The following is a 26,813-nucleotide window of genomic DNA, read 5'->3' on the forward strand; positions in this document are numbered from 1 at the left end:
AGGTCATGATCTCGNATTAAATTACAACAAAATCCCAGAAGGCTTTTTTGTAGAAATTGACAAGCTTATCCTAAAATTTATATGGAAATGCAAACTAGAATAACCAAAACAACGTTGAAAAAGAACAAAGTTGGAAGACTTACACTATCTGGCTTTAAGATTTATTATGAAGATACAGTAATCAAGACAGTGCAGTGTTGATATAAGATAGACAAACTAATTTGATGTAACAAAACAGGGTCCTTACTAGACAAATACATTTATGATCAACTTATTTTAGACAAAGGTGTAAAGGCAATTCAATAGAAAAAGGATAGTCTTTTATTATCTTTCGTTGAAGTATAATTGACATACAACATCTTGTTAGCTTCAGGTGTTCATCATAGTAATTTGATATTTTTATACCTTATGAGATTATCCCCATAAGTCTAGTTACCATCTGTCTCCACACAAAGCTATTATAATATTATTGAGTATATTCCCGATGCTGTACATTTCATCTTTGTGACTTATTTGATAACTGGAAGTTTGTATCTCTTAATTCTTTTCACCTATTTTGATTACCCTCTGACCTATAGCCCTTCTGGCAACCATCAGTTTGTTTCCTATACAAGTCTGTTTGTTTTGTTCATTTATTTTATTTTTTAGATTCCACATATAAATGAAATCATATGGTATATGTCTTTCTCTGTCTGGTTTATTTCACTTAGTATAATACCCTCTAGGTTCATCCATACTGTCACAAATGGCAAGATTTCATTCTTTTTTTTTATGGCTGAGTAATATTCCATTGTGCGTGTGTGTGTGTGTGTGTGTATGCACACATATCATATCTCCTTTATATATTAATCTAGAGATGGACTTTTAGGTTTCTTCCATATCTTGGCTATTGTAGTTAATGCTTCAGTGAACATAAGGGTGAATAGAGCTTTTAAATAAATGGCACTGAAAAGAATTGTGTATCCACTGCAAAACAAAACAAAACAAACTTCTTACACATATTTTGTGCCATATTCAATGAGGAAAATTAACTCAAAATGAATTATATGTTTACATGTAGGAACTTAAACTATAAAACTTCTGAGAAAATATAGGAGAAAATATTTGTGACCTCGGGTTAGGGAAGATCTTGGATATGATACCAAAAGCATGATCCATAAAAGAAACTTGATACACTGGACTTTATCAAAATTAAGAACATCTACTACTTGAAATACATTGTTAAAAGAATGAAAAAAGAAACCAGACTAGAATAAATTATTTAGAAACCAAATGTAAAAGGCTTATATCCAGAATATATAAAGAAATATCAAACTTCAATAAGAAAACAACCTAATGAAAATATGGGCAAAAGATTTGAATAAACATTTCACCATAGAAGGTATATCAGGGGGCATATAAGCACATGAAAAGATGTTCTGCATCACTAATCATTACAGTTAGGCAAATTAACATCAAAACAAGCTGCCATGACACACCTATTAGAATAGCAAAAATTAGGGTGCCTGGGTGGCTCAGTCGGTTAAGCATCCGACTTTGGCTCAGGTCAAGATCTCACGGTTTATAGGTTTGAGCCGCGCATCAGGCTCTGTGCTGACAGCTAGCTCAGAGCCTGGAGCCTGTTTCAGATTCTGTATCTCCCTCTCTCTCTGACCCTGCACTTCTCTCTCTCTCTCTCTCTCTCAGAAATAAATAAAACATTAAAAAAAAAATAGCAAAAGTTAGACTGTCCACATCAAGTGCTGCCAATGATGTGAAGTACCTGGAACTCTCATGTACTGTTGCTGGGCGTGAAAAATAGTACAGTCATTTTGGAAAACTGACTCGCAATTTCCCAAAAAGCTAAAAACATATGCCTACCATCCCACTTCTAGGTATTTACCCAAGATAAATCAAAGCATATGTCCATACAAAGACTTGTATGAGAATATCGTAGCAGCTTTATATGTACTAGACCAAAACTGAAAACCCCAATGTCTATCAACTGGTGAATGAATAAACAAATTGTGGTATAATCCAAACAATGAATTACTGTTCAGCAATAGAAAAGAATGAACTACTAATGCGTGAAACAATATGAATAAGAAACAAACTAATTATGCTAAATGAAATAAGCCACACCTCCCTCTCAAAATAGACCATACGGTTTGATTCTATTTATAGAAAATTCTAGAGAATGCAAACTAATCTATGACATAAAGCAAATTAGTGGTGGAGTGGATTGAATGGTGGCTTCCAAAAGATATGTTCACATCCAATTCCCAGAACCTGTGAATGTTAACTTACTTGGAAAAAGGGTCTTGGCAGATATAATTAAGAATCTTGAGATAAGGGTATGGCCTGGGTGGCTCAGTTGGTTAAGTGTCCGACTTTGGCTCAGGTCATGATCACAGGGTTTGTGGGTTAGAGCCTTTTGTCAGGCTCTGTGCTGACAGCTGGGAGCCTGGAGCCAGCTTCGGATTCTGTTTCTCCCTCTCTCTCTGCCCCTCCCCACTCGCACTCTGTTTCTTTCTCTCTCTCTCAAAATATAAACATTAAAAATTTTTTTAAAAAAAAGAATCTTGAGATAAGGAGATCATTGTGGATTACCCAGGTGGGATTTTTAAAAATTGATTTATTTAATTTTTTAAAAATGTTTATTTTTGAGAGAGAAAGAGCATGTGAGGGGGAGGGACAGAGAGAGAGGGAGACACAGAATCTGGAGCAGGCTCCAGGCTCTGAGCTGTCAGCACAGAGCCCTACGTGGGGCTCAAACTCATGAACTGCAAGATCATGACCTGAGCCAAAGTTGCACGCTTAATCGACTGAGCCACCCAGGTGCCCCTATTTATTTATTTCGAGAGAGAGAGAAAGAGAGAGAGCACAAGAGTGGGAGGGGCGGAGAGAGATAGGGGGAGAGAGAAAATCCCAAGGAGGTTCTGCTCTGTCAGTGCAGAGCCCGACATGGGGCTTGATCTGAAGAAGCATAACATCGTAACCTAAGCTAAAATCCAGAGTCAGATGTTTAACTGACTGAGCCACCCAGGTCCCCTCTAGGTGGGATTTTAACTTAACGTCAAGTGTCCTCATAAGAGGAAGGCAGAGGAAATTTTGAGACAGACAGAAGAGAGAAAGACCCCGAGAAAAGGTCAAAATGTGACCAGAGGCAAAGATTACAGTAATTGGCCACAAATCAAAGAAAGCCAAAAGATACCAGAAACTGAAAGAAACAAAAAATGGATTATCCCCTAAAGCCTCTTGAGAGCATGGCCCTGCTGACATCTTGATTTCAGACTTCTGGGACCCAGAACTGTGAGAGAATAAACTTCTCTTTTAAGTCATTCAGTTTGTGTAATTGTTATGGCAACCCCAGGACACCAACACAAGAGGTTCCCTGGATATGGGACAGAGGCGAAAAGAGGGGAAGGTGGGTAGGAGAGATTACCAAGAGCCCAGAGTAAGCTTTTGAGAATGATAAATATTCTCATTATCAAGACAGAGGTGATGATTCATGGGAATGCACACACATCAAAACTTATAAAATTGTACACTTAAAAATGTGTAGTTTAAGTCCATTGCACATTAACAAAGCTGTTAAAAAGAAAAAAGACACAATAGGTCTAAAACAAGACTCCACTTGTAATATTCTGGCCTTTTCTGAGTAGTCCACATAACGTTGATACATGGTGCATTCTCAGGAAACTGATCATAAGATGAAACCCCACCATATGAACATAGCTGAATAACCTCAGAATATTAGCATTGGGAGAACTGATATTCAAAGATATAAAGTATTGCTATACACAAGAAAAAATATTCTCATCTCATATGAGCTCCACTAGAACTGAGACAGGTTCTGGTACAGAGAACTTTGGTGTAAAGTGTTGTCCACGGATAAAATAGCTCTTGGGGGAGCTAGCTCCTGGGAGGGGACCTAGATGTTGTAGAGCAGCTGCCGCTGTTTGACTCTTTCCTCTGTTGGATCCTCTGTTTTCCTTGATTTCTTATCTTTCCAATTCCTGCTTTTTTCCTTCCTCTGATGTGTTGCTGGAGCATGTGCTTTTAATAGCTTCCAGAAAAGGAAGAGCTAGGACAAAACTTTTAAATTTTGCATGTCAGATTCGTCTTCGGCTGGGGATAAAATTCTGGGCAAAACTGGAGGTATTTCTCTTTTGCCTTTTAACTTTCAGTGATGTTGAAGAGCCTGATGCTATTGTTTTTAGAATCTCCTCTTCATCCTTAGTGTAATGAAATTTCACAATGATGCGGTCTGTTTTGGGCTTTTATTTTTCCTTTATTGTGCAGGATATTCATGGCATTCTTATTTGGATTTGTGCCATCCAGTCCTGGGAAACTGTCTTGTACATATATATGTATGCGTTTTTAATATTTTTCCTTCCATTGTTTATTAATTCCTTGAATCCTCACTTGCTGTATGTTAGACTTCCTGGATTGTTCTTCTAATTTTTCTATTTCCCTTCTATGGTCCATCTTTTGTCCTTTTGTTCTATCTGCCAAGAGCTTACCCTTAACTTACCTTCTAGAATTTCTTTTGAGTGATTAATTTGAGCTATCATATTTTTAATTTCCAAGACGTGTTCTTGTTCCCTCAACAGTCCACTTTAAAGATAGTATTTTGTTCATATTTCATACAAGCAAGATAATCTTGTCTGAAGATTTAATGTTTTCTGAAGTTCTTTCCCACCATTTCCTGAATTATCAGTTTCCTCAAAATGTTTTCCCATTTGATCTTTTTTCTTCATGTTAGAATCTTTCCTCAAATGTCTGCTGATCCTCAACTGTTAAAACGAGAGGTAATGTGTTGTCTACATGTACAATGTGTTGGTGTCTGTGTAGTTTCCTGGTGAAAAATTATGTTACTGACTTGGCTTTACTGTAATTAACAGGATTGCCAACTGAGAATTTTTTTGTTGGTGGACCCTCCAAATATATCTGTAGGACTTTTTCTCCTGGAGTTGGTTCTCCTAAAAAGGATCTTTTTTTTTCATATCTTTCATGAATTAACATAATTTATTGTCAAATTAGCTAACATATAGTGTATAGTGTGCTCTTGTGACTCATCACTTACATACAACACCCAGTGCTCATCCCAACAAGTGCCCTCCTCAATGCCCATCACCCATTTTCCCTTCTCCCCCCCAACCCCCATCAACCCTTAGTTCGTTCTCTGTATTTAAGAGTCTCTTATCGGTTTGCCTTCCTCTCTGTTTGAAACTATTTCTCCCCTTCCCTTCCCCCATGATCTTCTGTTCTTTCTCAAGTTCCACATATGAGTGAAAACATATGTCTTTCTCTGACTTATTTTACTTAGCATAATACCCTATACTTCCATTCACGTTGTTGCAAATGGCAAGATTTCACTCTTTCTCATTGCCAAGTAGTATTCCTTTGTATATATAAGCCACATCTTCTTTAGCAGTTCATCAGTTGATGGACATTTGGGCTCTTTCCATGATCTGGCTGTTGTTGAAAGCACTGCCACAAACATTGGGGTACATGTGCCCCTATGCATCAGCACTCCTGTATCCTTTGGATAAATTCCTAGTAGTGCTATTGCTGGGTCATAAGGTAGTTCTATTTTTAATTTTTTGAGGAACCTCCACACTGTTTTCTAGACTGGCTGCACCAGTTTGTATTCCCACCAACAGTGCAAGAGGGTTCCCGTTTCTCCACATCCTCGCCAACATCTGTTGTTTCCTGGGTTGTTAATTTTAGCCACTCTGACCTGTGTGAGGTGGTTTCTCAAGTGGTTTTGTCTTTCCCTGATAAAGAGTGACACTGAGCATCTTTGTCTGTTGGTCATCTGGATGTCTTCTTTGGAAAAGTGTCTATTTATGTCTTCTACCCATTTCTTCACTGGATTATTTGTTTTTCAGGTGTTGAGTTTGCTAAATTTTTTATAGATTTTGGATACTAACCCTTTATCTGATATGTCATCATTCGCAAATATCTTCTCCCATTGTCTTTTGCCTTTTAGTTTTGTTGTTTCCTTTACAGTACAGAAGTTCCAAAAAGGATCTTTTAATCTCTTGCCTAAAGGTATGAGCCTGACTGCCAATATTTGGGGAATGGGATAGGGGATGAGGCTGTGAGGTCTCATACTTAAGTATGTAGACTTTAACTTGTTCCTCATTTTCAGTTTATCAACCTGTGTTCCTGAATTGGAAACCTCTCTGGTTCAATCTTTCCAGTCTTATAGGGTGGAACAAGGGTTAGTCACCTAGTTGCATTGTTTGGGGCTTCTAATGTAGACTTTGAGCCAAGCTACTTGCTTTTTTCTTTTTTTATCATTTTAAGTAAGCTCTGCCCAATGTGGGGCTCAAATTCATGACCCCAAGATCAAGAGTTGAATGCTCTTCCAACTGAGCCAGCCAGGCGCCCCCCCAAATCCCTCATTTTCAACTCATTGATCAACTGCCTTCTAAAGAACCTAGTACCATGATGCCTTTCTGGGGGTTGGAAAGACCAGTTAGCTTTGCCCATGTCAACAACTCATTCTCAGGAATTCAGGTTTTGGTTTCTTCCCTCATCTAAGCCTGTAAAGATAGGGGTAGTATTTGTCACACTGGAGTCTAACGCATCATCTGACCTCAAATGAATACTTAGCAGATGTTTGTTGAAGGTCTAGCCATGTGAATTGAAGTGAGCACTAAACTTTCTGAGCAATAATTTCTTCATGTGAAAGCTGGAACAGCCATCCCTGACACTGCAATTTCACAGTGTTACTGTGAATATCAATCAGTGAAAACATGTGCAAAAGCTTTGTAATATGTAGCAATTTCCTGTGCAGCTTGGTTTTCCGGTAAGGAAGGATTTTATGCCACTACAATACATATTTTATTGGAATTTCCATTTTCATGTATGAACTTGTCTTTTATATACCCATCTGGTAGAATCATCTTCCCTTTCCTCTCCCACTATCTCTGTGGAATCACCACTCAGCTTCCAGTCACTGTCATAACTCTAAGGAATCCCTCCCAAGTGTATACTGTGGAGTGATCACACAAAATTGCCTTCCTCTGGGGGAGCACATTGAATAGAAGTTAGCCTTTACCTTAAGGCAATATTTTAAATAAAATTTCATGTTTATCTAATTAGTAAATCCTTTAAGAATTAATCTGTAGAAAAAAAATTTTAAGGAATTAATCTATGGAAGTTCATCAAGTACCAAATATTTATAGTTGTGGGTAAAGTACTAGGATGACTGAATTAGAAATTCAGTGCTTTTCTTATTATTTTGGTGACAAGTAGTCATTAGAGGTGATGTTGGTTACAACTGAAGAGTTCAGGGAATCAATATGTAGATGCCATATCTCACCCAATACACAACCTAAAAATTACTTTTCAGGGCTTAAAAGCCATCTATTCAAAAATGTAATTAATTAGAATATAAATTATGGAACTTAAATACAAATATCTGACAGAAGGTATAGGGTGATAAGTGTTATCATCATGGTAAAAAAAAAAAAAAAAAAGTCCAAATACATGGCCAGAGCATTGTCTTTTTGTCACTATTGGTTTTGGACTTCTTAACACACAATTCTGAATAACTAGAAAGAAAGCACACATTTAAAACTCTGACTCAGGGGCACTCGGGTGGCTCAGTTGGTTAAGCATCCAACTCTTGGTTAAACTTTGGGTCATGCTCTCATTGTACAGGAGTTCAAGCCCTGCATTGGGCTTTGTGTTGACCGTGCAGAGCCTGCTTGGGATTCTCTCCTCCTCTCTGCCCCTTCCCTGCTCGCTCATTCTTTCTCTCAAAATAAATAAACTTAAAAAAAAAAAACTTTTTTGTAAATAAATAAATAAAACTTTGACCCAAAAGTAAAAGATACAAAACAGTAACAAGTGCTGCAAAGATTCATTTCTCTGGCCAATTATCAACATGTAAATAAAAAAATAAAACAGAAAAGACCTCTAGCTCTTGTCTGGTAAATAACCTGCAGTGAAAAGTCAAGATGAAGACAAGGTAAAATAATTACCCAAAATTAGTATTATTATTTCACTCTTGTCAAAGAATTAACCCACTATCATGAGGAGATTTCAATTACTTATAAATGTATTTTTTCTTAAGAATTTTTAAAACCACATTTCAATAATTCTTAAAATGATTCAATAATTGAAAGAAATAAGCATTCAAATGGTTCAAAGAATAAAACAAAATCTCTAATTTTACATTCTTGATTTTTCCAGGCTATTTAAACATTTCAATTTTTAAAAACTCTTATTGAATATACTTCCTTATCTCCCTAAGAGATTCCTGAAGAGAAGGATTTAAAGAAAAAACCTTCTGTTTCTCTCCATTCACAAAACAGACAAAGGCATTATTGTTCTCTAGTTTTATTATTTTTCAATTTTCCCAACACATGAACTATAACTCATTTTGAGATTTTTCAGTGCATTTCACAGCAAAAATGAACAAGGGAATCATTAAAATGGTTGTACATAAACCAGTTATTTTCTTATAATTTACAATTTGCTGCAAAAATTATTGTTTTGCTGTTTTCATCCTATTAACCCCTTCAATAAAACACAATTTATCAGAGCACAAAGCTTAAACTCCTTATGATGATGCAAGAGACACAGCCACCTACAATGGCTGATGACTTACAGGCATATGTTACACACACTGATTGGAAGACCACATCAGAAGAAACAGAGTAAGGCACCACTCTTGGAAAATTAAGGTAGCTTGCAGTAACAAGTGTTGAGCACCATAAGTAGGTGCTCAATAAATACTTGAATGAATGATGAGAGCCATAATTAGCACTATTCTTTTAATTGCCAGCAATCCTTCAACCTCAATAAAATACTTATTTTTTAAAAAAAGAGATTTGTACCTGAATATAACTTCCTGATATCTTTTTTCCTAATATCTTTTTATTTCTTATTGTTTCTCCAGGATTTGAATCTTCTTGAAAAGAAAACCAGACCATACATGCACTTAGCCACAAATATAACTTCTGAATTACTGACAAATATGAATAGCTGTTTTAAATTTGAATGAACAGAGGTAAGATGAAGCATACTTATTCAGAGGGATAGCACATAATACTGGATATTAATCTACAAGTGAAAAAAAGGAAGAAAAAAAAAGTAACAGTTTTATTTTTTAAATGTTTGCTTTGTTCTTTAATGCCTCAGTTCTTGAGAAAGGCCAAAATCTCATAAACACATTTAAAAAAATTGTCTCTCAAGTGTAATATTTAATAAAACTACGTATTGAAAAATGTTCTGAAATTTTTCAAGTCAATGTTGTTTTCAAGTATATTAAAATGCTCAGAAGAAAAAATTCTCCATGGTTATAATTCTAATCAATTTATAAATATACTTTTTTAAAAGAGAGTTCCAACAGAGGTGGATAATGGAGAAGTTCCTCAGACACAGGCACACAGTCTCTTTGAAGGAACAGGATGCCTTGTTACTACAACCTGGTTGATTTTGTTAACACTGATTTCAGGCACAATGGCTGAATCCACTTCTGGGTCATCATCGTCCTCCTCTTGCTTTGTTTGTAAGAGCAGTGAATACTTCAGTTACTGACAGAAAGCAAAGCACACACTCTGAAAGAGACTTCACTCTTTACTATAAAGAAATCAAAATCACTGAGTTCTCACTCTTGTGTGTATCTGCTGCCCCCATGCAAAAATAGGGGATTTAAACTTAACTTTAGGAGCAGGAACCAGATAAAAGATGAATCATCTGATAATTCACGTGAAAGGTTTTCTGATGATATTGCTCATATCACATGAACAGGGTGGTGAGAGGCCCATCGTGCGTCTTCAACACTTTGGTCTTGCTGCAGTTCTGTGGTGCCCTAACAGGGACCTTCGGGTTTAGCTAGATTCAGTCTGTGCAATCAGGAAGCAGGTCACTCAGTGCAATGACTCCATTCTGGGAGGGTGTAGGGTAAACAGAGAAGTTCATTTGGTCGAGTCTCAGATAGTGTATATCACTCTGCCGGTTGCGTTGCTGGAATTGTTTTCCAAAGGGGTTTATGATATACCCAGCCATCTCCCTGAAACAAACAGAAAAATAAATTAAAGGATGATTCCTCTAAGATCAATAACCAAAACTAGAAGCTACATCTTCACTGAGGTAAAATTCTACTCTCATATTTAAATATAAGAGTTTTTGTGATGGAAAAAAAATCTCTGTGTTTAAGATACCAAATAGTGTCTGTGGTTTAGCTAGGATTAGAGGAGAGGTTCTGGTCTGGGGGCACCTAGTTGATGCTGCATCATCACTTTATTTGCAAAAGTCATTTGTAGCAATTTTGCCAAGACACTGCAGACTTAGCCTCACCCACAGAGTGACAGGCAGCAGGTGGAGCACAAAGAAATGGTCATCAAGCTACCAGCCGTTCTCCACCTCAACTGGCATCTCTAGTATCTGAGTATTATTTTCTAGTTCTTTCCTAACTCTACTCCCATTAGTTTACCCTGGCTTCTGTGATTAGGATACTGTGAGGAGCAAAGTTAGAATCAGAGAATGAACTACAACCAGAGAAGACCAAGTGAGGAAAAGAAATGCATGAAGCCACAGACCAGGGTACAGGACTTGCCACAGTTGAGGTCAGGGTAGCTAAGAGGAGAGTTCAGTGTTTATGGGACTAAGAAAAGTAAGCTGGACCTGAGGGGCTCCTGGGTGGCCTAGTGGGTTAAGCATCTGGCTTTGACTCAGGTCATGATCTCACAGTTCATGGGTTTGAGCCCTGTGTTGGGCTCTGTGCTGATAGCTCAGAGCCTGGAGCCTGCTTCAGTTTCTGTGTCTCCCTCACTCTCTGACCAACCCCCCACACCCCAGCTCAAGTGCTCTCTCTCTTTCTCAAAAATAAACATTAAAAAAAATATAAAAAATAAGTCAGATCTGAACCTGTCCTTAACCCCATAGCTCCTTCAATTTATTTATACTAATATAAAATAAATAAAAAATAATCTCCTGTCTTATTCCAAAATGACTTAAGGCAAGCAATTACTTGGCTCCTAGTGACAAGGACTCACTCTCTTCTTGACTGAATTTTATTAAATGATGAATTCTTTTTTTAAAATTTAAAAATTTTTAAAGTTTATTTCTTTTTGAGACAGAAACAGAGACAGTGAACAGGGGAGGGGCAGAGAGAGAGAGAGAGAGGGAGAGAGAGACTGTCAGGCAGGCTCTGCACTGTCAGCAAAGAGCCCGATGTGGGGCTTGAATTCACAAACCAAGATATCAGGATCTGGGCCGAAACCAAGAGTTGGACGCTTAACCAACTGAGCCACCCAGTCTCCCCACACTTGTTTTTTTTCTTCCTTAAGTTCACTTATTTATTTTGATAGAGACAGCAGGCATGCACAAATGGGGGAGGAGCAGAGAGAGAGAGGGAGGGAGAGAATCCCAAGTAGGCTCTGCACTGTCAGCGAAGCAGGGCTCAATCCCATGAACCATGCATGAGATCATGACCTGAGCCAAAATCAAGAGCTGGATGCTTAACCAACTGAGCCACCCAGGTACCCCAGCTCCTTGACTGAATTTTAGTCAGACTCCTTTGAGCTCTCTTGTTGAATGAGCCTCATCCATAGTCTATTAAGCCCAGTTTTAGCAAGGAATCTTGATAAGCCAGTTTACCAAGAATTCCCCCTACTCCAAATCCTGATTTCTAAACACCTCTTCTTCCACCCTTGATATCTAATCAAGTTCTTCCATCTCACCCCCATCCTTGATATCCAACCAAGATTCTCTTTTCCACCCACTCCCTCACATTTCCACTTGTTCCTGTACTCATAGTTAAGTACAATCCCTCTTCTCTTTACAATAGTCCTGAATGAAGTTTTCCTTGACGTTTTTAGTAAGTGTCAGAATAATTTTTCTTTAATAACAGCAACCATTAGGTTGTTTATATTAAATCACCTGGTTGATAATTCTCAATTCTATAGTACTGTTCTCTGAAAACGATGTAACCTAACCCTATCACAGAATGCTAGATCGACAGGGGCTCTTAAGAATATCTGTCCAAGTATACATGAGAAGTAGCAACTTTACATGCCATGTTAGCAGCAAGATTTAGGGTGCCCACCTTTTAAAATCTCATTAATTGTATCTTTTTCTTTTTTAAGATTAAAAAAAAAATATCTACACCAAACATGGGGTTTGAAATAACCCCAAGATCAAGAGTTGCATGCTCTACCAACTGAGCGGGGCAGGTGCCCCTGTATCTTGCAGCCATTACAGTTCTCTGCTCTCAGCCGCCAGAGTTCACTTTTAATTAATTAGAGAGGTCTTGCCTTAGGAATTCTCCTCCTAGAATCTGTTCCTGATATCTCAGTTTTCTTAATGAGTTTGAAATGAAAAAAAAAACAAAAAACAAAACAAAAAAAACACCAAACCAAGGTTATCAGACTATACCTTTGAATAATAATTACAAAGCTTTATTTTTTCATATAAAAGAATAATATGTAAAATACTTCCTCTTTATTATTCCTATCCATGAAAATGGCCAGTATTTATAATAGATATCCAATGATTAGAAAAATGAAAGTAATGAAGCGAGTATAGTAAACTTGAACAAATGTATAATAAATCTTAATAAACAAAAAATAAATGGACTTTTAAGGTTAATAACTACGCAAAAATCAAGATCAAATTACTTCTTTAAAATTCATTCCTGATGGACCAATATTAAAATTCAGTGGGGGCTTCTGTAGACTTGGCCAACAAGTCTTGGACAAGAAACTTTATTTTTTCTTTTTAAGTAAACTCTCTACCCAACATGAAGCTTGAACTAACAGCCCCAAGATCAAAAGCCGCATGCTCTTCCCACTGAGCCATCAGGTACCCCGATAAGAAAAAAAAATTTTTTTTTAATTGAAAAAAAAAATGCAGGTGAAGGGCAGAGAGAAAGGGAGAACAGAATCCGAAGCAGGCTCTAGGCTCTGAGCTGTCAGCACAGAGGCCAATGCAGGACTTGGACTCATGAACTGTGAGATCATGACTTGAGCTGAAATCATACACCTATCTGACTGCACCACCCAGGTGCCCCGAGAAAATTTTTCTTGATATCAGCCCTGGTCCGGAATTATTCACATTACTCTGAATTCTACCAGAAACCAATAAACTAAACCAAACAAAAATCTTTAAATTTAGATAAGCCTCCAGCAATTATTTGGTCTAGCTGCAAAATAAGTGCATGAAGTCTTCTATCTAAGCCATGGTCTCATCTAGGACTCGTGGTGCATTATTATAAAATGTACTCCCCCATGTTATTACTGGATATTTTTTATTGTTATACAATTCCTTTTTTTAATTTTAATTTTTTTTAATGTTTTATTTATTTCTAGGAGAGAGAGAGAGAGATAGCGTGAGCAGAGGAGGGTCAGAGAGAGAGGGAGTCACAGACTCTGAAACAGGCTCCAGGCTCTGAGCTGGCAGTCAGCACACAGAGCCCGATGCGGGGCTCGAACCCACGAACCGCGAGATCATGACCCAAGCGAAAGTTGGACGCTTAACCGACTAAGCCACCCAGGCGCCCCTATACAATTCCTTTTTATGTTAAGCTCAAAATTCCTGGTAGTCTGGACCTACCTCAGGCCTGCTATAAAAACTGATAAAAGATTTCTGTGATAAAGCATACACATATCTGAAAGGTTACAACAAATGGTGGTCCCAACTTTTGGTTTTCTAGGCTGAAAACCTCACACTTTATTCTTTTATCCTTAAATGTTGCAAAGATTCTAGCCACTGCACTAGCCTTTGTGTAGCCAGTTAAGTTTCTCATGTCTTCCTTTAAAATGTAGTCTCTGTGATGGGGCGCCTGGGTGGCTTAGTCGGTTAAGCGTCCGACTTTCGCTTAGGTCATGATCTTGCAGTAGTGGGTTCGAGCCCCGCATCGGGCTCTGTGCTGACTGCCAGCTCAGAGCCTGAAGCCTATTTCGGGGTCTGTGTCTCCCTCTCTCTCTGCCCCTCCCCTCTTCACGCTGTCTCTCTCTCTCTCCTAGAAATAAATAAAAATATTAAAAAATAATAATACTTTGGGGATGAGCACTGAGTATTATGTGGAAACTAATTTGACAATAAACTATTTGTAAAAAAAAAATAAAATTAAAAAAAATAATAATAATAAAATAAAATAAAATAAAATGTAGTCTCTGCAAGTGAACAGAAAGTTTCAGTGTAGTTTGAAAGGCAATAAATTATAAACTGTCTATTCTATTATTGTGACTGGAGATTATGTTAGCATTTTTGTTTGTGGCCAACTTAATCCCAAAATCCATTTCATCTGAACTGCTGGTAAACTATGTTTTTTTGTCAAATTGTGAAAAGTTCCATGAAAAAGCTCATGGTTGTACTGGCCTATTTTTAGAAATAAAGATGTATAAGTGGTAACAATTCAAGAAAGCCTAGTAAATTACAGTTCTCACAATGTAGACGAGTTTTAGTCTGAAGACATGTAGGACAAACCTCTTTAATAAAATATTTGGTTTTCCAGGGTGTGCCTGTTTCCGTACGATGCCTTTCTTCAGTCCTCTGGCGCTCTTCCAGGGTACGTTTATGCTCTGTGGCTTTATCGATCTCAGATTCCCTCAAAGAGTCTGTCACATTTTTCCACAATCGCCTATAATTTGAAAAGCCACACATTTTACAAGCATTTTTTAGAAAAAGATAATTAAACAGAACTTATACTCTTGAAAATAACTGTAACCTTTTAAAATTATGTTTCCTAAATCAGATGTATAATTTCATGCTTATGAGTTATAAGAACACTGACAACTATTCTGCTGCTTCTGCCTTTTCTTTTTAGGGGCGCCAGGATGGCTCAGTTGGTTAAGCGTCTGACTTCAGCTCAGGTCATGATCTCACGGTTCGTGGGTTCGAGCCCCACATCAGGCTCTGTGCTTACAGCTAGCTCAAAGCCTGGAGCCCTGTTTCGGATTCTGTGTCTCCCTCTCTCTCTGACCCTCCCCTGCTCGTGCGGTCTCTCTTTCTCTCTCTCTCTCAGAAATAAATAAAAAACATTAAAAAAATTAAAAAATAATTTGTATTTTCCCAAGTTATAAATATAGTTTTATTTTTAAGAAACTTAGGAAATAATAAACAAAAAAAGGTAAATAAATTTTTTAACAGCTGAAAGGTAAGAGAGACCACTTCTGCTTCTGGTCATGATGAAATAAATAATGGGGACCAGATATACCTTCCTGCCTTTACTCAAGTAGGAAACCAAACAAAATATATTGAAACAACGGTTTGTGGATACTGAACAAGAGGCAGCACAGGACAGTGATCCCTGAGAATAGGGAAATAAATGAGGAGAGTCCTATGGGTGCTTCAGCTCACTGCCTAGAGTTTATAGGCACAGCAGAGACAGGAAATCTCAACAAAGTCCAAGCAAAAGAAAACTGCAAGACAATTCTTTGGGGGAAAGAAGAGTCTGTTCAACAAATAGTGCTGGGACAACTAGATATCTACCAGCCAAAAGAGGCCTTACCTTATAATACAACTTTTACAAAAGACACGAGGAAAATCTTTTTTTTTAGTTGGTTAGTTAATTTGTTAAATTTATTTATTTAGAGAGAGTGTGCAAACAGGGGGAAGGGAAGAGAGCAGGAGACAGAGAGAATCCCACGCTGGCTCTGCACTCTCAGCATGGAGCCCCACGCGGAGCTCGAACTCACGAACCATGAAATCATGACTTGAGTTGAAATCAAGAGTCAGACGCTTAACTGACTGAGCCACCCAGGTGCCCCAACAAAAGAAAATCTGTAAGTCTTTGGGTTGGGCAAAGATTTCTTAGATATAATACCAAAACCACAATCCATAAAAGAAAACATTGATAATCTTATCTCAGAGAAATAAAACCCTTTACACTGAAAAAAAAAAAAAAAACCACTAAGAAAGTTATAAAAAATGAGCAACAAGGAGAAAATATTTGCAAAACACATACCCAGTAAAAGATTTGAATCCAGAATTCACAAAGAACTCCTACAACCCAGTAGGAAGACAATCACACATTTCACCAAGGAAGATACACAAATGATTGATAAATTAGCATATGAAAGTATGTTCAACATCATTAGTCATTTGGAATATGTGAATTAAAATCATAATAAGACACTATTTCACACCAGCTAGAATGGGTATGAGGCAGGCAGTAACAAATGTTGATGAGGATGTGAACTGGAACACTTACACATTGCTGGCAGGAATGTAAAAGGATGCAGCCATCTTGGAAATTAGTTTGGCAGTTTCCTGAAAAGTCCAATGTAAAACTTCCAGACAACCCAACAATTCCACTTTCAGATATTTACCCAGAGAAATGAAAACATATCCACCCAAAGATTTACCCAAGAATGTTCATAATAGTATTAACCATCATAGTCCAACACTGGCAATGTCCAACAATTGGTGAATGGATAGGCAAAATGTGGTTCCATATAATGGAATACTATTCAGCAATATAAAAAAATGAACTACTGATACATGCCATATCATGGATAAACCTCAGAAACATTGTGCTAAATGAAAGAAGCCAGGCACAAGGTTATCACATATTGTATGATTCCATTCATCTGAAGTGTCCAGAAAAGGCAAATTTATGGAGACAGAAAGTAGGTTCCCTGAGACTGCGGATACGAATGGACATTAACTGTAAATGGGCGTGAGTGATCTTATGGGAGGATGAAGACTGTGAAATTGATTTATGGCGATGACTGCACCACTCAGGAAAGTTGCTAAAAATCATTGAATTATACACTTGAAAAAGGTGAATTTTATAATATGTGAAATATATCTTGACAAAGTTTTTTAAAAGTTTATTTATTTTGAGAGAGAGAAAGAGAGGGAGAAAGAGAGAATGCGCAGAGGAGGGGCAGAGAGTGAGGGAGAGAATCCCAAGCAGGCTCTGCACCGAAAGTAGAGCCAGATACAGGGCTCGAACTCACAAGCCATGAGATCAAGAGTCAGATGCCTCACAGACTGAGCCACTCAGGTGCCCCTTGATAAAGTTTTTAAAGTGGGACTTTTAGTATTAAAGTAGAATTCAAAGCAAAAACTATGATCATGGGTAAAGAAGATTATTTCATAATGATCAAGGGTTAGTACATCAAGAGGACATACAATCCCAAACGTGTATGCCCCTAATACAGAGCTTCAAATAACATGAAGACTTACAGAACTACAAAGAGAAATATTCAATTATAATTGGTAATTTCAATAATTGATCTCAATTACTGATCTCAACTGAACAAGTACACAGAAAATTAGTAATGACACAGAATACTAGAAAAATACTATCAACCTACTTGAACTAATTGATATTTATAGATTACTGCCACCTAACATCAAAAGAATATGCATTCTTATTAAGTGCACATGAAACATTTACCAAGATAGAATGGATTCAGGGTCATAAAATAAATCTCAATAAATTTGAAGGATTAAAACCATACAAAGTATATATATATCTTTTGGCCAAAATTAAGTTAGAACAAAAATGAATAAGGGGAAGTACCTGGAAATTTTCCAAATATTCGGAAATTAAATAATGCATTGCTAAATAACTTCATGAGGGGAACCTGGATGGCTCAGTTGGTTAAGTGTCCCTCCTTGGCCCAGGTCATGATATCACGGTTCGAAGATTCAAGCCCTGCATTGGGCTCTGTGCTGACAGCTTAGAGCCTGGGGCCTGCTTTGGATTCTTTCTGCGTCTCCCTCTCCCTCTCCCTCTGCTCCTCCCTGCTTGCACTGTGTCCTCCTCTCTCTCTCTCTCTCTCAAAAACAAACATTAAAAAAAAATTTAAATAACTTTATGAGTCACAAGGGAAATTAGAAAAACATATCAAGAATTCAAAAGTAGTGAGATACAGGGGCGCCTGGGTGGCTTAGTCGGTTAAGCGTCCGACTTTCGCTTAGGTCATGATCTCGCAGTTCGTGGGTTCGAGCCCCGCGTCGGGCTCTGTGCTGACTGCCAGCTCAGAGCCTGGAGCCTGTTTCAGTCTGTGACTCCCTCTCTCTCTGACCCTCCCCTGCTCATGCTGTCTCTCTCTCTCTCTCCTAGAAATAAATAAAAATATTGAAAAAAAAAAACAAACAAAAAAAAACGAAAGTAGTGAGATACAGATGAAGCAGACTTGGAAATATATTAAACATACATATTATGAAAATAGGGAAGGGGCGCCTGGGTGGCTCAGTCGGTTGAGCGTCCGACTTCAGCTCAGGTCATGATCTCACAGTTCGTGGGTTCAAGCCCCACGTCAGGCTCTGTGCTGACAGCTCAGAGACTGGAGCCTGTTTCAGATTCTGTATCTCCCTCTCTCTCTCTGACCCTCCCCTGTTCATGCTGTTCTCTCTCTCTCAGAAATAAATAAAAAACATTAAAAAAAAAAAAAAGGAAAACCAATGGCCTAATCAGGGGTCAGATACCTATGGTTGGCTGCCCATTTCTGTGAACACATTTTTATTGTAACAATAGTGATGGCTATCCTTTCACTGTTTGTGGCTGCTTTCATGCTACAGTGGCAGAGTTGAGCAGTTGTGGTAGAGACTATCTGGCCCATTAGGCCTAAAATATGTACTCTCTGGCCTTTTATAGAAAAGTGTGCTGACCCTGACCTAAGCTTCCCTTTTAAGAAATGCGAAAAAGGAAGAGCAAATGATGCACCAAGTAAGCAGGAAACAGGAAATAAAAACAAGCAGAAATCAATGAAGAAAATAGAATACAGACAGAAAACCAATGAAACCAAAAACTAGTTCTCTGAGTAAAATTAAGTCTTTAATTACAATGATTAGGAAAAGAAAATATTACCAACATAAAGAATTAAAAGTGGGGACATCACTACAGATCCTACACACATTAAAAGAAAACTAAGGGAATATTATAACTATATGCCAATAAATTTGACAAATTAGATTAAATGAATCAATTCCTTGAAGATATACAACCTGCCAGAGTTCACTCAAGAAGACAACCTCAATATCCATAAAAAGATATTGAATTTATAGTTAAAAACTTTTCCCCAAAGAAAATAATAGAACAATCAATATCCCCCATAAATGTAGATGTAAAAAATCCTTAATAAAATTTTAGCAAAGAGAATCCAGCAGTATTTCTTAAACATCTACTTTAGGGGTGCCTGGATGGCTCAGTAGGTTAAGCGTCCAACTCTTGATTTCAGCTCAGGTCATGATCTCAGTTTGTGAGACTGAGCCCCACATGAGGTTCTGTGTTGACAGAGTGGAGCCTGTTTGGGATTCTCTGTCCCTTTCTCCACCCCTCCCCCCTCAAAATAAATAAACATTTAAAAATATGCTTTAATAATTGCTGGATTCTTATAGTTGTTTCTACATTTAGTCTGCTGTGATCTATTGTTTTAGTTAAAGTATATAAAGAAAACCTGGCCTCACATTGATGCATAGTTGGAGAAGAGAGTAAGGTTTTTTAAATTTTTATTTCTTGAAGTATATTTATTTTGAGAGACAGAGAGAGTGAGCAGGGAGGGGCAGAGACAAAGGGGAGAGAGAGAGAAAGAGAGAGGGAGGGGAAGAGAGGGGGAGGGGGGAGAGAGGGAGAGGGAGAGAGAGGGGAAGAGAGAGAGAGAGAGAGAGAGAAAGAGAGAGAGAGAGAGAGAGAGAGAGAGAGAGAGAGAATCCCATGCAGGTTCTGCACTGACAGTATGGAGCCTGACTTGAGGCTCAAACCCATGAACCATGAGATCATGACCTGAACTGAAACCAAGAGCCAGACACGTAACCAAGTGAGCCATCCAGGCGCCCCAAAGAGAATGATATCTTAACATATCTTCAAATAATTCAAATTTTTGATACTGTATCAAATTCAGCAGGTGGTAGCTTTTTTTTTAAAGGTTGCCTGCAGTGTGGAGACTGAAAAATACCGGTTAATACCAGTTATCCAGATAACTACCGTACTTTGGTATTTACCAACAGTGCTTTATGCTTACTCCCAATTTGTCATGTGGAATATTAAAAAGATAGGTCCTCTCTGATACAGATTTAATAAAACTAACAATCTATAGTGTCTTTTCAGGGACTTTTTTTTAAAACAACCTGGCATCTTAAAAAAAAAAATGCAAGTACATGGACAGTGAGGAACATAATGACCATCTGTACAGTTCTGTGCCACTATCTTTATTACTGCTAAGGCCCAACAGCACTACCCACCACTGTTTAGGCACCACCAGTGTAAGTGCCAACAGAATGAAAGAGGCAAATAGCATCTTGGCATTATTATAAAAATAAAATTGAACTTGCAAATCCTATAAAAAATCTCAAGGACCACTAGGGGTCCACAGACCAAACCTAAGATCCTCTCCTTTTGCATCACTATATTGTACATCTAAAACTAATTTCACACTGTGTGTTAACTCCACTGGAATTAAAATAGAATAAAAAGAACTTCTTCAGGATAAATTCAAAAGGAAAAAATTTCCCCAGTCACTACTGTTTTATTTCTCAATGCAATCTGAGTCTTTGGTTAATGAATTTAATTCCTTTACACATACAGTATAAATGGTTTAGTTCTAGTTACATGGTCTTAACTTAAGATGTTTAATGCTTCCTTGTATTTCCCTTTATCTTTTATAAATTGATACAGGAATACTTCCACATGACAGAAAATTTAAATGGTTCAAAAAGGGGATTCTGTGAAAGGTAAGTCTCCTTCCTATCCTACACCCCACTACTCCTCTCCACAAGTACCCACTATAAACACATCTAGGGAACTTTACTCAATTATCACACACACGGACATCCATTTTATGCACTTTTAAAGGCCTATGACCTATATTGCCAAAATACTCTCCGGTGGGGGTTGTACCAGTTTATCCTCTAACCAGCAGTATGAAAATGCCTATTTACTCACTTTTCTCAAATAAGGCATTATTTCAAAAAATTTTTTTAATGTTTACTTATTTTTGAGAGAGACAGACAGAGTGTGAGTGGGGGAGGGGCAGAGAGCAAGAAAGACACAGAATCTGAAGCAGGCTCCACAAGCTCTAGGCTGTCAGCAGAGTCCGATGCAGGGCTTGAACTCACGAACCACAAGATCATGACCTGAGCCAAAGATAAATGCTTAATTGACTGAGCCACCCATGCGCCCCAAGAGGTATTATTTTAAAAACTAATCTGTCCTATTGTTTAACTTACATTTCCTTGAATTCTAATTACACTGAATAAGTTTTCATTTTTTTAATGTTTATTTCTGAGAGAGAGAGAGAAAGAGAGAGGGGGAGGGAGGGAGGGAGATAGAGGATCTGAAGCAGGCTCTATGCTCTCACCGCAGAGCCCAATGTGGGGCTTAAACTCACAAACCGTGAGATCATGACCTGAACCAAAGTCAGATGCTTAACCAACTGGGCCACCCAGGTGCCTCAATTTTTCATTTTCTTAGTGGGCATTTTTTTCTACTTTTATGAACTCCCTCTTTATGTCCTTTGCCCATTTTTCTATTAGGGTACCTATCTTCTTGTTAATAATTTGTAAACATTTTTTGATAGGGATAGGAATCTTTTGACTATTAAATATTGTAATAGTTTTACCCAACTTACAAATGCAAACTGGTGAAGTGACTTGCCTAAGATTGCAAATTAGTAAAAAGGCTTAGATTAAGATTCAGAGCTTCTGATTCTTTCTTGGATGGATGTGAGGGTGACATACCTGGATTCAAATGGCTCTTGCTTCTCCAGAGGTCTTACTCTTTTCTTTGTTACTGCCAATTTAGTTAAATCCACATACTTTGTCTCTCCATTGCTATAAGTGAACTCAAGAACACTATTCCATTCGCCTTGCACTCTGCATACCACAGTATTGGTGATGTTGTGCTTTACTTCACCTGTAACCCTAGAAGCAAGTAAAAAATAAAGATATGCTCTAATAAGTGAAACTGGGCTTATTTCTTAGAATTGTGAAACGTACAAACGTACCTTCTGAATTATGTTTAAACTGGTTATACAGCTCACTTCAGTCTGTGAGTGCCAAAGTCAGACTCATTAAATCCCATGACAGCTTACTAGATAATTTTTTTGAGTTCATTTATTTTGTTATTCTGAGAGAGACAGAGTGAGTGGGAGAGAGGCAGAGAAAGCGGGATAGAGAGAATCACAAGCAGGCTCCATGCTGTCAGCACGAAATGGGGGCTCATTACGTGAGTCCATACCAGAAGTCTGACACTTAACTAACTGAGCCACCCCGGTGCCCCTCAACTTTAATCTTTAGAAAGAATACTGGGAATTAAACTAGAGACTAAGTTACCGGAATGATCACAAAGTATGATCTTTAAATGTTTGCTACAAACAAAACTATTATAATATTAAAACTAAATAGAAATATGAAAAATATTAACATTTTCATTATAGTTTTAAAATGTTACAACATTACAATTTAACATTTTTAAAAAACTAGTCCTAGTTACTTAAAAGTTTAGGGGTGCCTGGGTGGCTCAGTTGGTTAAGTGTCTGACTTTGGCTTAGGTAATGATCTCATGGTTTGTGAATTCATGCCATGAGTTGGGCTCTGTGCTGACAGCTCAGAGCCTGGAGCCTGCTTCGAATTCTGTGTCTACCTCTCTCTCTGTCCCTCCCCTGCTCACGCTTTGTTTCTCCCTCTCAGAAAAATAAATACACATAAAAAAAAAAGTTTGGGGTCCCTATATTTGAAGTTCTGGATATATTGATTTTGTGTAAAATCACATAAGCCTAATTTTAAATTGAATATAGAAACCAGCTAAACCAGTAAGAGGTAGAAAAATAGAAAAAGTAAAAAAATCTTAATATTCTCTTGCCAAAATAGAAAAATTAAAAGAGAGAGTAACAGTATACAAAAATTATCATCATCAACACAGAACTCAGAGAGAACTCAAACACTACTGCTGTTAAAAGTTTAATGGAGAGTTATCTGGATAGTGTATCAACAGACGGAATGCAGTTCAAATGAAGATTGGAATAAACAGGTCTAATTATTTTTAATGAAGTATTTTGTGTTCACCGTAGGACACAAGAAACAACAGGGTCAGATAAGATAGAGGTTCAGAACTTAGAGAACAGTGAGCAAATGTTAAGGTCTAATCAGTGTACCAGTGACTGTGGTTTATCTGGATTCAAAAGGCAGTCCATAGGACTAAAGTCCCAGACAGGAACCGTAAGCAGTACTTGTCAGGTATAAGCCAAGGACCTAAGAACCAGAAGGATGCAGCAGAATTTAGGGAGCCCATAGTTTTCAAACAAGATAAGTTAATTAAAGGTCTGCAAACTCAGAACTCAAGGCAGAGATATAGAGGCCGATAAGCAAATGATCTATAAACTAGGTTTTGAGATTAAGGTAAGAAAGGTTTGGAAACCAAGAGCAAACCAAACATCCAAAATCAAAAGTTAGGCATACCTATAGCTCACTGGACACAAAGAAAACCAGGACTAACAAGTCTGCTTGATTACAACAGAGGTGGAAACTCAGTTTTATTTCTAAGTGTTGTAAAACCTTGGTTTGGACGCATAATTTGTTCCAGAAACATGCTTATAATCCAAAGCACTTGTATATCAAAGCGAATTTCCCCATAAGAAATAATGGAAACTCGGATGATTCGTTCCACAACCCAAAAATATTAATATAAAAATGATTACAATACTGTAATATAATACACAATAATTACAAAAATATAAAATATATAGAAAAATAAACACATTAACCTGCACTTACCTTTAAAAACCTTCATGGCTGGTGTGAGGGAGGTAAGAGAGAGGAGGGTTATTGTGTAGGACGACTGTCACTATTACCAAAGGAATAACTGCTACCTCTTGGCTCAATGGAATCTTTCTGCATCAGGGCCACTGTATATGCTCACATAGATGTTGACTATAGTACAGTATTAATAACTCTTGCCATTTACTGTATTTAATGCAACTGGCAATAAGGCAGCAGAGGACATGGTCTATATCTGAAGGCAGCCTGACCCAGAATGAAACAAAACCTTCCTAAGCTTACTCTTGAATGGAAAAGCAAAGGACTGTCCATAGGTGCTTTAAAATGACCAAAAATATACTAGTGCCAGTTGTGGGCACCTTCCAACATTCTGAAAAATCACTGATTTCTGCCAAACACCGTGCCCTGAGACTGAACACACAAGCACGGGACACAATCACCCACAATTCCATAGCAAAAGAGAAAGAACCATTGGTTCAGTTGTGATCATATGACATTCAGCATCACGTACTACTCGTATTGCAAGACATCATTTATCAACTTAAAATTTATTAGAAATGCTTGCTTGTCTTGCAGAACACTCACAGAACAAGTTACTTGGAATCCAACGTTTTACTGTATATAAATTTAAATAATTCTATTGCTAAGTGCTTCTTGCCTGACTATTTCTTGTGATGTCCATATTTCTTCTCCGATCCCACTTGCCAACATTGTTCTCTTCCTTGAAAATTTGTTTCCAATGAAACAGGATATGAGGAGATGATACAGAACACTTATCTCTTCTCTTCTCCATCCACATATACCCAGAACGATATATATATTTTAAATTTTATTTAATTATTTGAAAGGGGTGGGAGAGTAAGTGAGGGAGGGGCAGAGAGAGAAGGACAGAGGCTGTCACTCCCAACACTGTCACTGTCAGTGCAGAGCCCAACACAGGGCACGAACTCACAAACCATGAGATCATTAATGGACTGAGCCACCCAAGCACCCTCAGAACTATATTCTGATAATTGAGGGACCATAATCTGTTTCTCACCTGATCTTGTACTACCATAGCACTATCTCTCAAGTTATCATTATCTCCCTCACATGCCTTTCCACTCGACAAATAGCAAACCCTAGATCCCTATTCATGCATGCTGGGGTCTTGTCACCTAGTGGGGCTGTACAGTAAGAGCAGCACAAAGAGAACTGGGGCAGGGAACTAGAATCACACACACTGGAGGACTGTATGGAAATGGAATGGGCCATTTCCATTCCTTTGCATGAGGAATATGCAAAAGCAACACAAGGAGGAGCAAGGGCCTCACCTCATTCTGCTTATAATAATTCTTCATAACAGCCTAATGCAGGGCTGGCAAATTCTTCTGTAAAGGACTGGGAAGTAATATCAGGATTTGCAGGCCAGACTGTCTCTGTCACAACTACTTAACTCTGTCACTGTCGCATGAAAGCAATTATAGACAATAAGTAAATGACTATCTAAATATCTAAAGCATGTAGATATAGATCTTGTATCAACCAATAACGTAGAATATGGTCCTTAAGATACTAAGAATCGAGCTACATCTTACGTTTTTATCCTACTCATCTTTAAAGTGAGGATGATTGATAACTGATAAGGCATTTGTTCTCTCACTTTCTGAAAACATGACATCAAGTTAGCCTTTTAAGTGGTCTAGACTCTAGCTCTACAGCTATTTGGAATACCAGAAAAATCACTGGATATATTAACTTGGCTTCATATAGAAAGTTTTTATTGATTGTGGTGCCAGTCTGGCACATGTGACTCTTGATCTTGGCACTGTGAATCTGAGCCCCACACTGGGTAAAGAGATTACTTAAAAACAAAAAAATCTCACAAAACAAAAATAAGAAAGTTTTTATTGATTAAGACTTTAGCTTTGAGGGGCGCCTGGGTGGCTTAGTCGGTTAAGCGTCCGACTTTCGCTCAGGTCATGATCTCGCGGTTCGTGGGTTCGAGCCCCGCGTCGGGCTCTGTGCTGACTGCCGGCTCGGAGCCTGGAGCCTGTTTCAGTCTGTGATTCCCTCTCTCTCTGACCCTCCCTTGCTCACGCTGTCTCTCTCTCTCTCTCTCTCCTAGAAATAAATAAAAATATTTAAAAAAAAAAAAAAAGACTTTAGCTTTGAGTTTTATTGATATATATCTGAAATGCTCACACGAAGGATAATTACATTTTATGCAGAGCTACTGAAAAAGATACTATTATGTTCCTAAATGCTACTATATAAGGATACTACAACACATTCCTTTAAAATTTAATACCAGGAAAATAGTCTGTCTCTCTCGAAAAAGTGATAGGCTTCCTTTATCAGACAAAGAAGTGTATGTTGAGCATCATGTTTCTTTTTTTACTTTTAACATAGGAGTCAGAATTAAATTTTATTTTCAGGGGTGCCTGGGTGTCTCAGTCTGTTAAGCATCTGACTCTTGATTTTGGTTCAGGTCATGATCTCATGGTTCGTGGGGTCAAGCCCTGCATCTGTGCTGTCAGCACAGGGCCTGTCTGGGATTCTCTCTCTCCCTCAAAATAAACTATAAATTTTTTTTTACGGTATAGTAATTATCTAATCTCCCTTCCATTGCAATGATTATTACAATAACAGACTGTTTTTAAATGTCTATTATATATGCCATTTTCCATAAAAGCTTTACAAATGGTTTCCAAAGATAGGGTGCTTGATTCTAATACTACATTGAAAACTTCTTGAAGGCAGAGATAGTCTTTCTTTCTATTATGTATCTCCTGTATGCAGAAAAGTATGTCACTTAGCAGACAGTCCACATAATCTTAATATCATACTAGTAGATAGAGAGACAGGTAGAATGCTGTGTCTATTTATCTATACTGATAATTCTGACCTCGCTTTAGGATGATTTATATAATCATCATCATCCTAAAGTGAGTGCGGAAAATTTGATTAGGAGATAGCCATGGGCATGAGGAATAGTTAAGTAGGCTCACTTGGCTGCAACGGAGAGAGCTGTAGAAAATGAAGTAAGGGAAGACAAGTGGAAGATAATATATTTTATATCAAATACAGACAGCAGATAATGTGTCTGCTCTGATAGCAGATAGCAGTAAACAACTAGACTGCCTGAAGAGGAA

At 37.7% G+C, this 26,813-nt stretch overlaps 1 protein-coding gene across 2 annotated transcripts in view; it reads right to left on the reverse strand.

Annotated features, from left to right (window-relative positions):
- Positions 1 to 8,324: 8,324 nt before the first annotated feature.
- OSBPL11 (oxysterol binding protein like 11) overlaps positions 8,325 to 26,813 on the reverse strand; it is an 82,554-nt gene continuing 64,065 nt past the window's right edge. For both annotated transcript variants that reach the window (XM_077767638.1, XM_077767639.1), the window contains exons 11-13: positions 21,643 to 21,825; positions 14,437 to 14,590; positions 8,325 to 10,018 (exon numbers count right to left, since the gene is read on the reverse strand). In XM_077767638.1, coding sequence (XP_077623764.1) covers positions 9,953 to 10,018; positions 14,437 to 14,590; positions 21,643 to 21,825 — 403 coding nt within the window. In that variant the 3' untranslated portion in view covers positions 8,325 to 9,952. The remainder of the gene's footprint in view (positions 10,019 to 14,436; positions 14,591 to 21,642; positions 21,826 to 26,813) is intronic.

Source organism: Crocuta crocuta, unplaced genomic scaffold (assembly GCF_008692635.1).
Source record: "Crocuta crocuta isolate KB4526 unplaced genomic scaffold, BGI_CrCroc_1.0 scaffold45, whole genome shotgun sequence".
Lineage (NCBI taxonomy): Eukaryota > Metazoa > Chordata > Mammalia > Carnivora > Hyaenidae > Crocuta > Crocuta crocuta.